This window comes from Capricornis sumatraensis, chromosome 5, assembly GCF_032405125.1.
Source record: "Capricornis sumatraensis isolate serow.1 chromosome 5, serow.2, whole genome shotgun sequence".
Classification (NCBI taxonomy): domain Eukaryota; kingdom Metazoa; phylum Chordata; class Mammalia; order Artiodactyla; family Bovidae; genus Capricornis; species Capricornis sumatraensis.
Window position 1 is genome coordinate 73,008,638 of NC_091073.1, and position 13,652 is coordinate 73,022,289.

Below are 13,652 nucleotides of genomic sequence, written 5' to 3' on the forward strand. Positions count from 1 at the left end.
GATAATCCTCTTAACTATCAGTTATCATTGCTGTACATGCATGCTAGGTTGCTTCAGTTGTGTCTGACTCTTTGCAACCTTGTGGACTATAGCCTGCCAGGCTCCTCTGTCCTTGAGGATTCTCCAGGCAAGAATACTGGAGTGGGTGGGCCTTGCCCCCCTCCAGGGGATCTTTCCAACCCAGGAATCAAACCCGCACCTCTTATGTCTCCTACATTGACGGGCTCTGTGACCGCTAGTGCCACCAGGTAAGTTCTCACTGCTACTTAAGAACAGTTGATCATTCACAAATGTAGTCCAATGGTGTAAACACTAAATTCTTTCAGACCCGACTACCTGCAATAATAGCAGGTATAGTTTATTAAGTATTTACCATGTAGCAGCCACTACAAGCTCTGTGCCACTTGTCTCTTTTAATCCTCGTAATAATCCCATAACGTGTAGGAACTATGAAATACTGCCTTTCATGTCAGAAAACTGAGACTTAGGCTAAGAAACTTACTCAGGTCACAGAGTTAAGTAGCCGACTGTGCCCATGATTTTTATATTGCCTGGCTACAGAAATGAAAGCCTTGGGGAGAGAGAGAAAAAAAAAAAAGAGCAACAGGAAGTCTGGAGTTGCTTCCCAGACGTTCTTCCACAGAAGCCAAGAATTCCAGGGGCCATCTGCCATGTGCCTGGGCCTTCCAGGCCCAGATTCACACCATCAGCGAGACTGGTCTGTGGACAGCCCAGCATGTGCCCCTCCTCATTAGCAAGTAGAAGGAGTGCACAACCCATGCAGGTCGGGGAGGAATGAATCCCTGACATTCGTACGACCTTTGTGGCCCTGGAGCCTGCACGCCCTGTTCCTGGCTGCTGTCTGGGCACAGAGACGCCGTGAGGGATCCCAAAGCCTGCCAGGCAGAGCTTTGCAGATCAGCCATCCACCCCAGTGAACTGTAACTGATGTGGGCCCTATGTTTGATGGCTTTCAGGCAGAACAGCCAGGTCACTCCAAGTCCAGATGTTCAGTTGTTTCTCTCCTGCCTCTGCCTCCCTGGGAGATGAGAAGTAATGAGGGCGATTCCTTTTGCCAAATCCTTAACTGGCTTCCAAAATGCACAACGATTATGCTTGGTTATGACCTGATTTCTAAGTGAGGTGAATGATAACAGCAAGGAAAACTGCCCTGGTTGGGGCCAGTGTGAATGACAGAAAATTCTGAGCCATAGAATACTTCAAGGAATGCAGTCTTACTATTTTAGGAACATACTATGAAGAAAATCAGTGACCAGAAATAAAAGGTTGTGGAGGAGGGGATGGGGGAGTTCCCAGTAAGAGGGCTTGCCAGAACGCTTTTATTGAGTAGATAAAAATCGCTCACAATTCAAAGATTGTTGGTGTTTGGTTGGTTGTGATTTGCTTTTAAAGATATGTGATCCTAATAGTCAACATAATCATTAAGCTTAGCACTTTCTTTATAAAATTTAAAGATCGGGGTGGGGATGATGAAAACCTGAGCCTTAAGTCTGAATTCACAGAATTGGATTTATTTATAAAACTTTTTAATTATTTTCAATAAATCATTTACAGTTTTACAGTGTGTTTTTTGTTTGGGGGAAAAATGCAAACTGATTTAATGACTTTCTAAACCAGATCTTCATCCCTTTTCTGATTGCATGTTAGAATTTTTAGAGATTGATTTTAGGCATCAGAATTTTTGAAAGCTACCCAGGTGATACTAGTGAGCGGTTCTAGTTGACAAAGAATCACTGGTCTCTAGGTACTTGGTGGCATAGAAATGACTGAAACCATATGAGACAAACTTGCTTATAGGACCCATAAGCCTCACATCTTCAGACTCAGCACAAGGCTTTCTTCTCTGCTTGGAAAAACCTATTCCAAGTGGCTCACCTCTGTTTATTCCTGCCTTTTCTTGAAGCCCTTCCAAGTAGTTAAATCATGAAACATATGTAAGCAAAGAGTGATTTCTACACTTCAGCAGAAAGTCAGTTTGTTTTTTTTTTTTTTACATCAGCCCATTTATATTATAGATCAGTGTAAGTCATCCTCCAGAGTCTGGTCTACTTGAGAGCTGGGACTTTGATGGGTGACTGAAGGGCCTTCAGCGCCTAGCATGCAATGCTTGACATATTTAGCCTTATGTAAATATCAGTTGTTAATGTTAATTATTATAATCTTGATTTTGTGTTTTCCTAATCGGAGCTTACTTCCTTATCTACTTTTTCTTCTCTGGAATCCACGCTTGCCCTAAATTTGTGTTTTGGTCAGGGGATTAGGAAGGAACCTTCCTGAGGTGAAGATGAGAGGGATGTCATAGTGCATGTAGGTTTCAGGTAAATATAATTCATGATGTCAGAGCTGCCCTTTAAAGAAGTGGAAAAAAAAAATTGGCAGGTGGGGATGAAATGGGTTACAGGGAAAAAAAGGAACAAATGGGAACAGATCTGCATTAATAAATATTCAGACCGAGTCACACTCTTATGTCAGTGTTTGTAGGTGATGTTATTACATGTAGTATTGGGTGATGGAAGTTGTGCACACTCTCATTTTTCACTTTAATTGCTTGCCTGAAAAGATCCTGACAGCTTCAAAGGTTACTGCTGGTTGCATTGTTCATAACTCAGAAGTAATATGCATGTGCAATTTGCTTCATTATTGCCCACTAATAACCAATCCTAGAGAAAGTCCTAAAGCCAGCAGAGGAGCCTTAATTTGACATAATGGTTTTCCCTTCTTCTTTTTCCCATTCTTTTAATTATCCCAGGCTAAGAGTGAGCCACAGATGGTGTGATGATGTGAGTGTGATTTTACTCTGATTTTGTTTTCATCAGCTGGTATATTTTTAAAGAGAATTTTTAAAGAATCTCAAAAAAAAAAAAAAGGCAAGACATAAAATATTACATAGTTCAGATTAGAACTTTGAGTCCAACAAAATAAACCAGCATTCCAGCTATTTTGTTCAGATTTGGTTTGGCTTCATGTAACTGGAAAACCCTGCATAGCAGTGCCTCAAGTGGAAGAGTTTCTTTCTTTCACTTTCAGAAAGTCTGGAGGGAGTCAGAGTGGTGGTGGGCCTCATGGGATTAGGGATCCAGGCTCCTATTGTGTTGCTTAGCCATGTATGACTTCTGTTCCCCAAATTATTTCATATCCAGATTAGATGCAGGAGGGGAAAATACCACAAAGAAAGGCTCATGACTTTAAAGGGGCTTCCCAGAAGTCTTAAGTCCTATTGACAAAGCCTTAGTCATAGGGCTGCACCTGGCTCAAGGAATGCTGGGAAATGTAGTCTTTTTTTTAACCAGTCAGCCATGTTCTTAAGCATTATGAAGGAAGAACGGGCTTACCTGGTGGGCTCAGACGATGAAGAATCTACCTGCAATACAGGAAACCTGGGGAAGATCCTTGGGTGGGGAAGATACTCTGGAGAAGGGAATAGCTACCCACTCCAGTATTCTTGCCTGGTGAATTCCATGGACAGAGGAGCCTAGTAGGCTACAGTCTGGGGGGTCACAGAGAGTCAGACACGACTGAGTGACTAACACTTTCACTTTTTTCATAAAGGAAAAGGGGGAAATGACTACTTGATGAAAAAAGAAAGTGAAGTCGCTCAGTCGTGTCCGACTCTTCGCAACCCCATGGACTGTAGCCCACCAGGCTCCTCCGTCCATGGGATTCTCCAGGCAAGAATACTGAAGTGGGTTGCCATTTCCTTCTCCAGGGGATCTTCCTGACCCAGGGATTGAATCCAGGTCTCCCGCATTGCAGGCAGACACTTTAACCTCTGAGCCACCAGGGAAGCCCACTACATTATATGAATGATGAGTTCTCAGATTTTCTGTGTATCATAATACCACTGACTATAAAATGAAGATAATCCACAACACTGCAGAGTTCGATTTCAAAATATTCTATGGGCTAAAGAACCAACTAGTACCTACACATAACACATTGCTTATTTAATCCTCATTTCAACCCTCATGCAAAAGTACTATCCTTACCAAAATTGTAGATGAAGAAAACTAAGACTTAAAGAGGCTATACAGCTAACATTGAAAGGTGGCGTTTTGACTTGTGTGGGGAGTTGCATTATAATTCTTGGCAACACCAAGAATTGGAAGCAGGAATTCCAATGGGAGAATAATTACAATAGTGAGCCTCAGAGACTTGGGTAGCAAATCATTTAAAACACTAAACTCGGGGACTCTTTGGACTCAGGTTTCTTTTTGTCCCAATCTTTCATATTCACTCTCTTGTTAAGTTTACCAATTACTTGGTTTCAGATGCAGTGCAGCCTCTGGCTTTTCTTTATCCCTGGCAGAATTCTACTAGGTGTACTAGGTCCTCAATCAGTACTCTTTGTTTGTTTGTTTGTTTTTCCTCCTCAGTCAGTACTTTCTGGTGAATTGGCTGAGTTAATGTAATAACCAAGTTTTGACTCAGGATGGCCAGGTTTTTGCTGGATATCGTTGTTTGGTTTTTGGTACATGGTCTGCTTCCAGTGCCTGCTGGAATGTGGCATTTTGGTGGGAATCTCCAGTGCTGCAGTCCCTATCTGTGTCCTGAGCCCTTTATCTCTTCTTCCTTTGAGTTGTCTTGCTTCTGCAAAATGTCTGCCCACACATCAGAAGCAGACCTCCTTTTCTTGCCTGTCAAACCCTTTTCATTTTCTAGTTACTTCCTTTTGGTAATGAGGCCATCAGCTCTGTACACAAGAAAAAAAATTATGTATTTCCATTTCTGCTTTCACCAAATCTTATACTTCTTTCTTCCATTTCTCCCCCCATTTTCCACATCACCCCCCAGTTATTTTTCTAAAACATGGAACGTATCAGTTTATTCCTTCTAAGGCTCTCTATTTTTCACAGGATTAAGTGCAGACTTTTGGAGAACATTTTAAACCTTCCAGGACGTGGGCCTGATCTGAATTGCAAGACTCTTCGTGCAGAGTTCTAGGCACACTTCTTGCCCCCATCTCTGCTCCTGCTCAGTCCATTTTCTGATTCACCATTTTCTCACCTTTTCTGACTGTATATTTAGTTCAAGACTTGTGTAAAATTTCCTTGCAAGAAGTTTCTCTGATGCTCCCTGGGAATCCTGTTTTGTTTCTCCAGCAGTTAGTATAGTCCTCTAGGTTGGCACAGGATCCCAGTCTGTCTTGGGTTATTGTTGATTGTGAACTGTGTGGTCTTTGCTGCTCAGTTGTGAATCTACTGACTTAGAATTTTCCTTATGTAGTTAGTGCATGACAAGAGGTCAGTATGTCTTTCTTGAAATGAATTCAGGTTCTTTGCCTCTGTGAGGAAAGTCCAAGCTCTTGTAAGTCCAGAGAACCTCTTGTATCTTTTGTAGCCTCCTAACCAACCAGCCTTTTGATTTAGACCACAGAAAAGAGAAAAAAGTCTGGAAGCAAGAGCTCCATCATGATAATAATCATAGAGCTCTGACACGGGTTTCTCAGTACCTGCACTGTTGGCATTTTAGGCCACGTAACTGTTTGTTGGGGAAGGGGAGTGCCGTCTGTGTGCATTATAGGGATGTGTAGCAGCGTCCTTGGCCTCGACCCACTAGATACCAGTGGCACCTCCCCTCGTTGTCTCTAGACCTTGCCAAATATCCCCGTAGGGAGTGAGGTGCAGAACCTCTGTTTTAAAGGATTTCTATGAATATCTTATAACTAACGAATAGTGGCTCTGCCGCCCTACTACCTTTCCATAGTGCCCACAGGCTCTCACCTGTGCTTTCTGCTTCACACTTCATGCCATTTGGGGATCCCCTCACCTCACCTATGAACCGCTCCCTATGCCTAGCTCCCTTTCCTTTAAAACCCAACTCTGTTCTATTCATCAGTGAATCCTTCCCAAATTAGCCCTTCATACCTGCCCTCCATTATTCTGAAGTTTGCATTATTTTCTCTCCCTCTGTATATCTGTGTTTACTGGTATGTATTTTTCATGTCAGTATCTCTCTGTGCTGGACAGTCACTTACACTTGAGCCTGTTTTCCTTTCCTGTCCATCTGACTCCATAGTGGAACAGACTGAGCTGATGCTGACTTTGTGTCTTTTGTGTTACGCATGTATGGAGCATCCATTTGTTTGTTCAGCATATGTTCACTGACTATTTGCAGAGCACTGGACTTAGGGTTTGTGGCCTGTAAAATCTGGTCCCTTAAGGAGCTTTTGTTTTGCTGGGGTGCTAAGACAGATTTGCAGATGCCTGTAGCACAGTGCATGGAAGAGGTAGTATATAGGTCAACACTTTGGAGGATGAGTAGGACTTTCTTGGGCAAACAGTTTTAGGCAGAAGGAGTGGAAGGTCTCTTTATGAACAGCCCTTTTCCTTCCACCCTTCAAGAGAGGATTTCAAGAGCATCATTTTCCCTGCCTTATCATTTGTCACTTAGCCTCAGCCACCAGCAGCTCCCTTCTCTTCCACATATCTGCTTATAGGCTCTTCCCATAGGCACGAAAGACACAGAAGTTCCTTTATGGTCTTTTGTATGACATGTTACTTGGATCCATCATCAGGTTCATTTCTGTGGAAAGCAGACACAGCCATTTGTGTGTAAAAGCATACAGGCGTGTAAGATCAAATGAGAGTAAGTTTTGGTCTCACTGCTGTATAGAAGAATTTTACTGTCGTGTAACCCCAGCGCCCGTCTTCAGGGCTGCTATATACAGAAGTACAGGCTGTAGGCTACGTAAGCATTCCTGGCAGCCATGGTGGGCTCTGGCAGTCTCTCTTGTCCCAGGTAACAAGGTGGAGAATTTGGTTGAAGGGTGTAGACTTGATAGTGTCATACATATAAGGCTCCACATCTTATACTCAGGAAAAATAGCTACCACTCTCAAGCAGTCATCAATAGGAGTCTGATGGGTTGGTGAAGAGTTAGAAAGCACTCTGGTCCAAACGGTCTATTCCTAATAACTTTAGCCCTCTGGTCATGTCAGAAACTGGAAAGTCTGCACTATGCTGTGTCTGTTTATAAATCAGGCTCCTGGAGCATTGTCCAAACGGTTCTTGATTGAATAATGTTTATTCATTCACTTGTGGAGGAAAACTCAGGCTACAAATGGGAACATGGATGCTTTTTTAATAGATGGTGTTATTATACTGCACAATGTCCCCGACTTTGAGATATTTAACTCATAAAGTTTACAGCAACACTTAACTGCATCTGGATTTCACATTGAATTTGGAAAGGCAAGAATCTCACTGTAATTTGCAACTGACTGCCCTGTAATGGAAATTATGGCTTGGGAAAAGTTACAAATGGTGTGTCTATAAACGAAAGAAAAGTTGATCCATTCAAAGGCTGGTTATGGGCAATCGTAGGATTATTTTATTTTTATTTTTGGAAGGACTGTTGCCAGCAAGAAATATTTATTTCAGCAGCTGAAATAAACTAGCTGTGAATTAAACGTTGGTCTTTGTAAATTGTTGGTTCATCAAAATTTAGTCCTAAAAGTGGATTGAAAAGTTGCAACAGAACTTTTAAGGAAGCTGTAAAGATTGTATGTAGGCCAGTATTACAACTGGATGGTAGCAACGAGTTGACCTCAGAGGATGAGCAGCCTTTTAAATGGTCAGAATACTGGCCTAATGGTTCTGAGGATGCAGGGCTTCTGGTCCTAGCCTTGCTGTTAACTGAGTTTGTATAAATAGGCATGTCACTTAACTTTCCAAGTCTCAATTTGTCTGCTCCTTTGCTCCTGTCTCCCACCATTTATTTATTTTGGTATCTCCCATTCATGTTCAAGACTTACCCTCCGATGTCTAATGACCCTTCCTTGACTGCTCTTGGCTCCTATTTAAGACACCGGGGCAGTAAAAAGCTGATGGGAAGCTCTGGATGGAGGCGTGGATGAAGCTTGTTGACTTATCTGCAGGGAAATCACTTAATCAGGGAATTGCCAGATGTCAGCATCTGGCCATCTCATCTCTGCACCCACTTAACTTAATCAAGAGAAGAACCCTCCCGCCTGGCTGCCAGTGTTCTGAAGACCAGTGAAGTAGGTATATTTCTACTTTAATCTCCTTATTTTCAGCCCTGTGTTCTCCCCACTCTTCTTGGTCTCCACTGTGCTTGGTTTCCTGGTTCAGTGGCTGTGGATAATCAGCCTTTTAAACAGTTCTCCTGTTTTCAGCCCTGAACTTCCCCTTCCTTGCCTTTGGCAGCACCTGGCACCTCCATGTCCAGGGCCTCTCGGGCTTCTACAGGGGGCTCCCCTCCTGGCTCATGTGTCTCCCCTGCTGCAGGCACTTGAGACTGTGGCTTCCTCTGTACTCCCTAGGTCACTCGCACTCCTGTATGAGCTTTCCATCTTTCAAAACACTGGTTGAAATCACTTGTCTGCTGACATTGCCTCATTTTTTTCCTATCCCTGGAGAATTCCTTTATTTCTTCCTTAGTGGGGCTTTGGATATGGGCTTGGCAGGTGGTGCCAGTAGTAAAGAGTCTGCCTGTCAATGCAAAAAATGTAGGTTCAATCCCTGGGTCGGGAAGATCCTCTAGAATAGGAAATGGTAACCCACTCCAATGTTCTTCCCTGGAAAATGACAGAGGAATTTGGAGGGCTATAGTCCATGGGGTCACAAAGAGTTGAACATGGCTTAACACGCATGCACGAGGCCTTGGATGGTGAGGGAAACAGATGCCTTTGATCCACCTGCCCTGTTTGACCAAAAGTCTTCAATTTTTCACATCATAAAATTAGTATGTCCATTTAATAATGATTATGCATCATCTCCTACATGCCTGGCACTGAGCTGAGCTCTGGAGAGAGCAGAGAAGTTGAGGTGGCTTGCCTCTGAGAAGCATGGGAAGTGGAAAGGGTAGGCCCACAGTCTGTGGTGTGGTCACACAGAACAAGGACAGCACTGCGGATGAGGTGGTGCAGAGAAGGGCGGAGGTCGTGGAAGGCTCTGCAGCTTTGTGAGTTCAGCTGTTAGGGGAAGACTGAGAACAGACTGTGCCCATTAATTGTTACCAGTGAGTCCACAGAACAGTGGTGTTTTCATCTCAGACCTTCAGTATCCCTCATCTGGCTGGGTGGGCCTTTGCCTCTCCAGGGTCTTATCTTCGGGGGTTGCCTTCCCACCCACATCGTCTCAGGCCTCCCACTGTTGCCCTCCACACTGAGCACAGAGCCCAGTGTTTCCAGGATATAGAATTTGAGGAAGGCCTTCTTGGGGATGTGATATCCTGTCGTCTCCTCCGCGCTCCTGCCTCCCAGCCTACAAGTAGCTCATTGCCGAGAGAGGCTTCGTTAGTCTTGCTGAGAGACAGTATAGCTGGGTTTTTACTTTCTTACGTTGGAAATAATTCCAGAGGCATATAAAATCCCAACAATGCAGACTAGCTGAAGCACAGCCAAAGCCCTTGAGCTCATCAGGTAGCCTCCGCTAACTCGGGAGACAACCTTGAGTTTTCCTGAAAGTTTGAAGGTGATGCTATCGAAGACTCGACACGGGCCCCACGTCCAGGCAGTGGGTCACCATGGTTCCCAGCACCAGGGACAGCCGTGATGAACACATGCCTCCATCGTCGCACAGGATGTGCTCTTGGCCCTTCTTTCATCATGTGGGACTCTAGGTCTATCCAGAAGGGTCTAAAGGTTGTCCTTTCCTTCTTCCTGCCATCTGCCTGGTTTTTCTCTCCAGCGCCTGAGAAGTCATGGGAGTCGTGTCGCATTGGTGCTGTGACGTCCGGCCTTTTGGCATTTAATTGAATCTGTAAAGCCACGGGACAGTAGGTCACATGAGCTACAGCAAGCTCCACGTTGTGTCTCGTCCTTAACTGTGCAGCAGTATGTTCAAGCTGTTACCTCAAAAGAGGAATGGTACAAGAGGCACGTTGCTGTCCACTTTAGAGGATACTGTGTTTTAGAGATGTTGAAGAAAGTCATTAGGTTTTTATTGCTTGGGTATTTCAAAGTACATTTCATCTTTGAATTCTCTTAGCCTTCAGTCTGCTTGAAATCTGTGACTGTGCTGGGATGATATGAGACAGAAGAGTCATCTCTTAGTGGTTTATTGTGTAGCCATGAAAAATTCAAGTTTTCCTAACCCACAGGCCATTTACTGAGGTGGACTTTACCTCTGGGCAGTGACAGCCAGTGTTCAAGGTTCACATTTTCATCGGTACCATAAGCAAGGCAGAGAAATATCTGGGAGAACTGTGTACTGTAGCCCCTGAAGTTCGTATCATATTTCTTGTTGTAGCAACTTATGCAAAAAAAAAAAAAATCTCATCAGTGTGGCACATGGTTTAAGGATGTTCTTCTTGGTAGAGTCAGTCATCATCTCCAGTGGCTAGAGTTTCTCTTCTCCGGGTCATTCTGCTAAATGACGTCCTGTCTTTGTGAAAAGGACATCGTCATCCTGCTGTGAACACCCTATGCCCTTGTCATTCTAACCCTCCTGTGGAGTTTTCAGCATTAGACAGTTCCTTTTCTGTCAGGGAGGGAGAAATAATGAAGGCAGCTATTATACTTTTACTGAATGTGGAAGGCTCCCTGGTGTAATTAAATCCATAAAATGGTGAGTCATGAGCACCACACAGCAGTCAGCCAGGAAGCGGGTGAAGGAGCTGATGTTTATTCTCGACTGGCCCCTGATGCTTTTCCTCCAGAGGCAGTCATGCAGACTTCTACTGACTGCGGGCACCAAGTACCTAATTTCGTTTTAAGAACGTGAAGATTTCATGGATGTCCTACAGGTTGCCTAGGGAGACATGAATCTGAGAAAGATGTCTCAGGCCTGGTGGACATCTGTCTGGAGGTTCTACTTCCTTGATGGTTATGGAGTCTGCATTCCAGAGAAACAGGAGACTCCTGCCTGAGGTGCTTGCAGATAGTAGTGTTGTTGTTACAGAGAGGTATTTGGAAGCTTCTGGATGTCCTTTTTTTTTCCCCACCACTCATAATTTGAGGCTATGTGAGCATACGTGTAGCCTAGGGTTTTGGAAGATAGTGGAGTAAGCTCATAAGACAGTATTTCTGTAGGTCCGGTGATCTACGGACAGCCTCAGTTGCATATGTAGTCATCGTAGGAGGCAGAGGAAATGCTGAATTACTGATCCGTTCTCACTTGCGCTGCCAAAAACCTTAAGACCCGACTTGATGGAGCCATTCAGAGAGCCTTTGTCTCTTGTTTCAGAATTTGGCTTTCATAGACTTGCCATGGCAGAGACCCAGGAAGCAGGATTTCTGAATAGTATGTCTCTGAAATTTCTTGGCATAGGAAAAACAATAAAGTGAACATGAGATTCTTAACTTTAACACCAAGAATAAAATTGCCACTACTGTCTGGTTTTAGTCTGGGAGTGGAAAGCATTTGTGAATTGATTTTTCTGCTGTCATTTTTGCCACCCTTGCTCTATGCCACTGTATCTGCATCCTCTACCCTCGTCACCTGTTACCACACTTTGAAGTTAGCATGTATAGCTTACAGCCACCACGTGCAGTAAACACTTTCTGTGCAAAGGTGCTGGAAACAGCATCTGTCATTTCACCAAAGAAGGTGTTATTGCTGAATGCAGCTGGAAGAGTTCTAATAATGAGATGGTTTTAAGCGAGGTTGTAATGAAAAGAAATCTGTGTGAAATGTCTGAACATTTTTCTAAGAAAACAAAAATGTGTTCCGTTTCTTTATAGTTTTACTATAGAAACATCATTTTTGTGTATATTTAGCTCCATCAGTTATGTACATGAGAAACTGGAGAATATATTTATAGTTGTAAAAGTGCATTTTTATGTTCTGTCAGAGAAACACCGCTAGAGAAGGTTGCTGTGGTTTTGAATTCTGTCTCTTCAAGGAGGAAAAAAATCCTCTGATGAATGTGATGTTTGTGGATTCTGAACCCGCATGAGAATTTCTGATCAAGAGTCTAGAAAAATTATAATAAACTCATTATACAATTAAGGAGAAGCATTGTCCTCTAGAATGTGAACCCAAACCTAGAAAAGTGTTCAGAGAATATGAACAATACTCAGTAGATTTTCAAATTGATGGAGCTCTCCAACGGCAACTAATTTGTTCCAGCATTGAAGTGAGCATAATTAACAGAGACTTTCTTTCTTAGGCCGATTAACCGCCAAAAACCATGCCAACATTGTAACTGTAAGCAGTGAAAACCAATATTTATGAGGGGGATTGTGCAGGAGTTTGTGTGACAGATGGACATTTTATCACTGTTGATGTTTGGAATTCTCTTGAAAAGTAATGCAATATCTTGTTATTTAAGAATGAATGAACAAATGATTATGTTTTGCTGACTGAGGTTTCTTTAAAAAGTACTCTACTAAATTAATCTTTTTCTCCATTTAGCCTCTGTTACATTAGGTTAGGTAGCCTCATATATTCTGATGCGAAAGCTGAAAAATCGTAATTGTGTTTTTATTTCAGATACAGATCCACGTGTTTTAGAAAAACAAGAATTACAGCAGCCAACCTATGTTGCCCTCAGTTACATTAATAGGTAAGCCATTTTCAGAATTTATAGCAACCTCATATCTGTCACGTTTATTTTTCAAAGGTATCTTTTTAACAGGGTAGGAAAAATGTTTTCAGTCTTCAAATAGTTACAGGAGATTATTTAAAATCAACCTCTATATGGAATTTTCTTGTTTCTCTGTTGGGGAGGGGCAGGTTGTAGTTCTCTGTTCATGTGGCAGAAAACATGACTGATTTATAAGCTCATTCTGGAAGTATTTTGTATGCAGAGTTAGAGTATGCTCTTTCGACTTCATAGGGCAGTTTGGGAGATTAATGGATTCATGTGAGTGAAACTATAAAACCTGGGGTAAAGAGGTGCTATATGAATTCAGAACATTGTTGGAATATCAGAATGTATCAGGATATAACTAATAGAAATAACTTAATATCAAAATTACATAGTAACAACTCCTTTTAGGAAAAACATTTTCAACTGACTCCTCTGTGTCCAGTCGCATGAATTTTTACTGAAACTGAACATGTGAGCACGACCTCAGAGAACCATTAGAACTTATATATCGGGTCTAAAAGAGGACTTGGTGTTTCAGCCAACTCAAATAATTAAGGAGACAGGGATTTTTGAAAAGAACCTGAAATCAACTTATGTTAAGACAACAACCTCTGCACAACTTCCCAAGAGAAAAAGGCAAAGTAAACCTAGCATTGAAGTGAATTTTTAAGGAGAATTAAAAAATCTCTGCCCATCATTCAGTGCTTGAATATCTATTGACTGTCCCTTTTTTATATAAGGCAAAGAGTGTTTCTGGTTTCTTGGTGCCAGATCCTTGGTTCAGGATTTGAGGTAGACAGCTGGGAATGAATTATCTCTACTGCTTCATTTTAATGCCTTTTTAGTTAACTAATTACTTAAACGTTGTCTGGAGAGGGCTTTGGAGTCACTGACCATGCTCACTTTAAAGTTCTTTTATGAAGCATGCTTTCTAAAGAATTCATTAATGTAAACATCCATTTGCATGTCCTCTTTGCGTTTCCTACTTTTCAGTCTGTTGTGAAACTGAGATGAAATAGCTACAGTTTTTCAGTGCCCATAACTTTGGGGATGTTTTAAGTGGAACACCTTTAAAGTCACATTAAATACAAATATATAAAGATGTATGTGCTTTTCTGGATTTCTCACAAACCTGT

The 13,652-nt window shown here is 42.4% G+C and overlaps 1 protein-coding gene across 1 annotated transcript in view; it reads left to right on the top strand.

Annotated features, from left to right (window-relative positions):
- JAZF1 (JAZF zinc finger 1) overlaps nucleotides 1-13,652 on the top strand; it is a 332,121-nt gene that overhangs the window by 169,336 nt on the left and 149,133 nt on the right. The window contains exon 2 of the mRNA XM_068973410.1: nucleotides 12,417-12,489. Coding sequence (XP_068829511.1) covers nucleotides 12,417-12,489 — 73 coding nt within the window. The remainder of the gene's footprint in view (nucleotides 1-12,416; nucleotides 12,490-13,652) is intronic.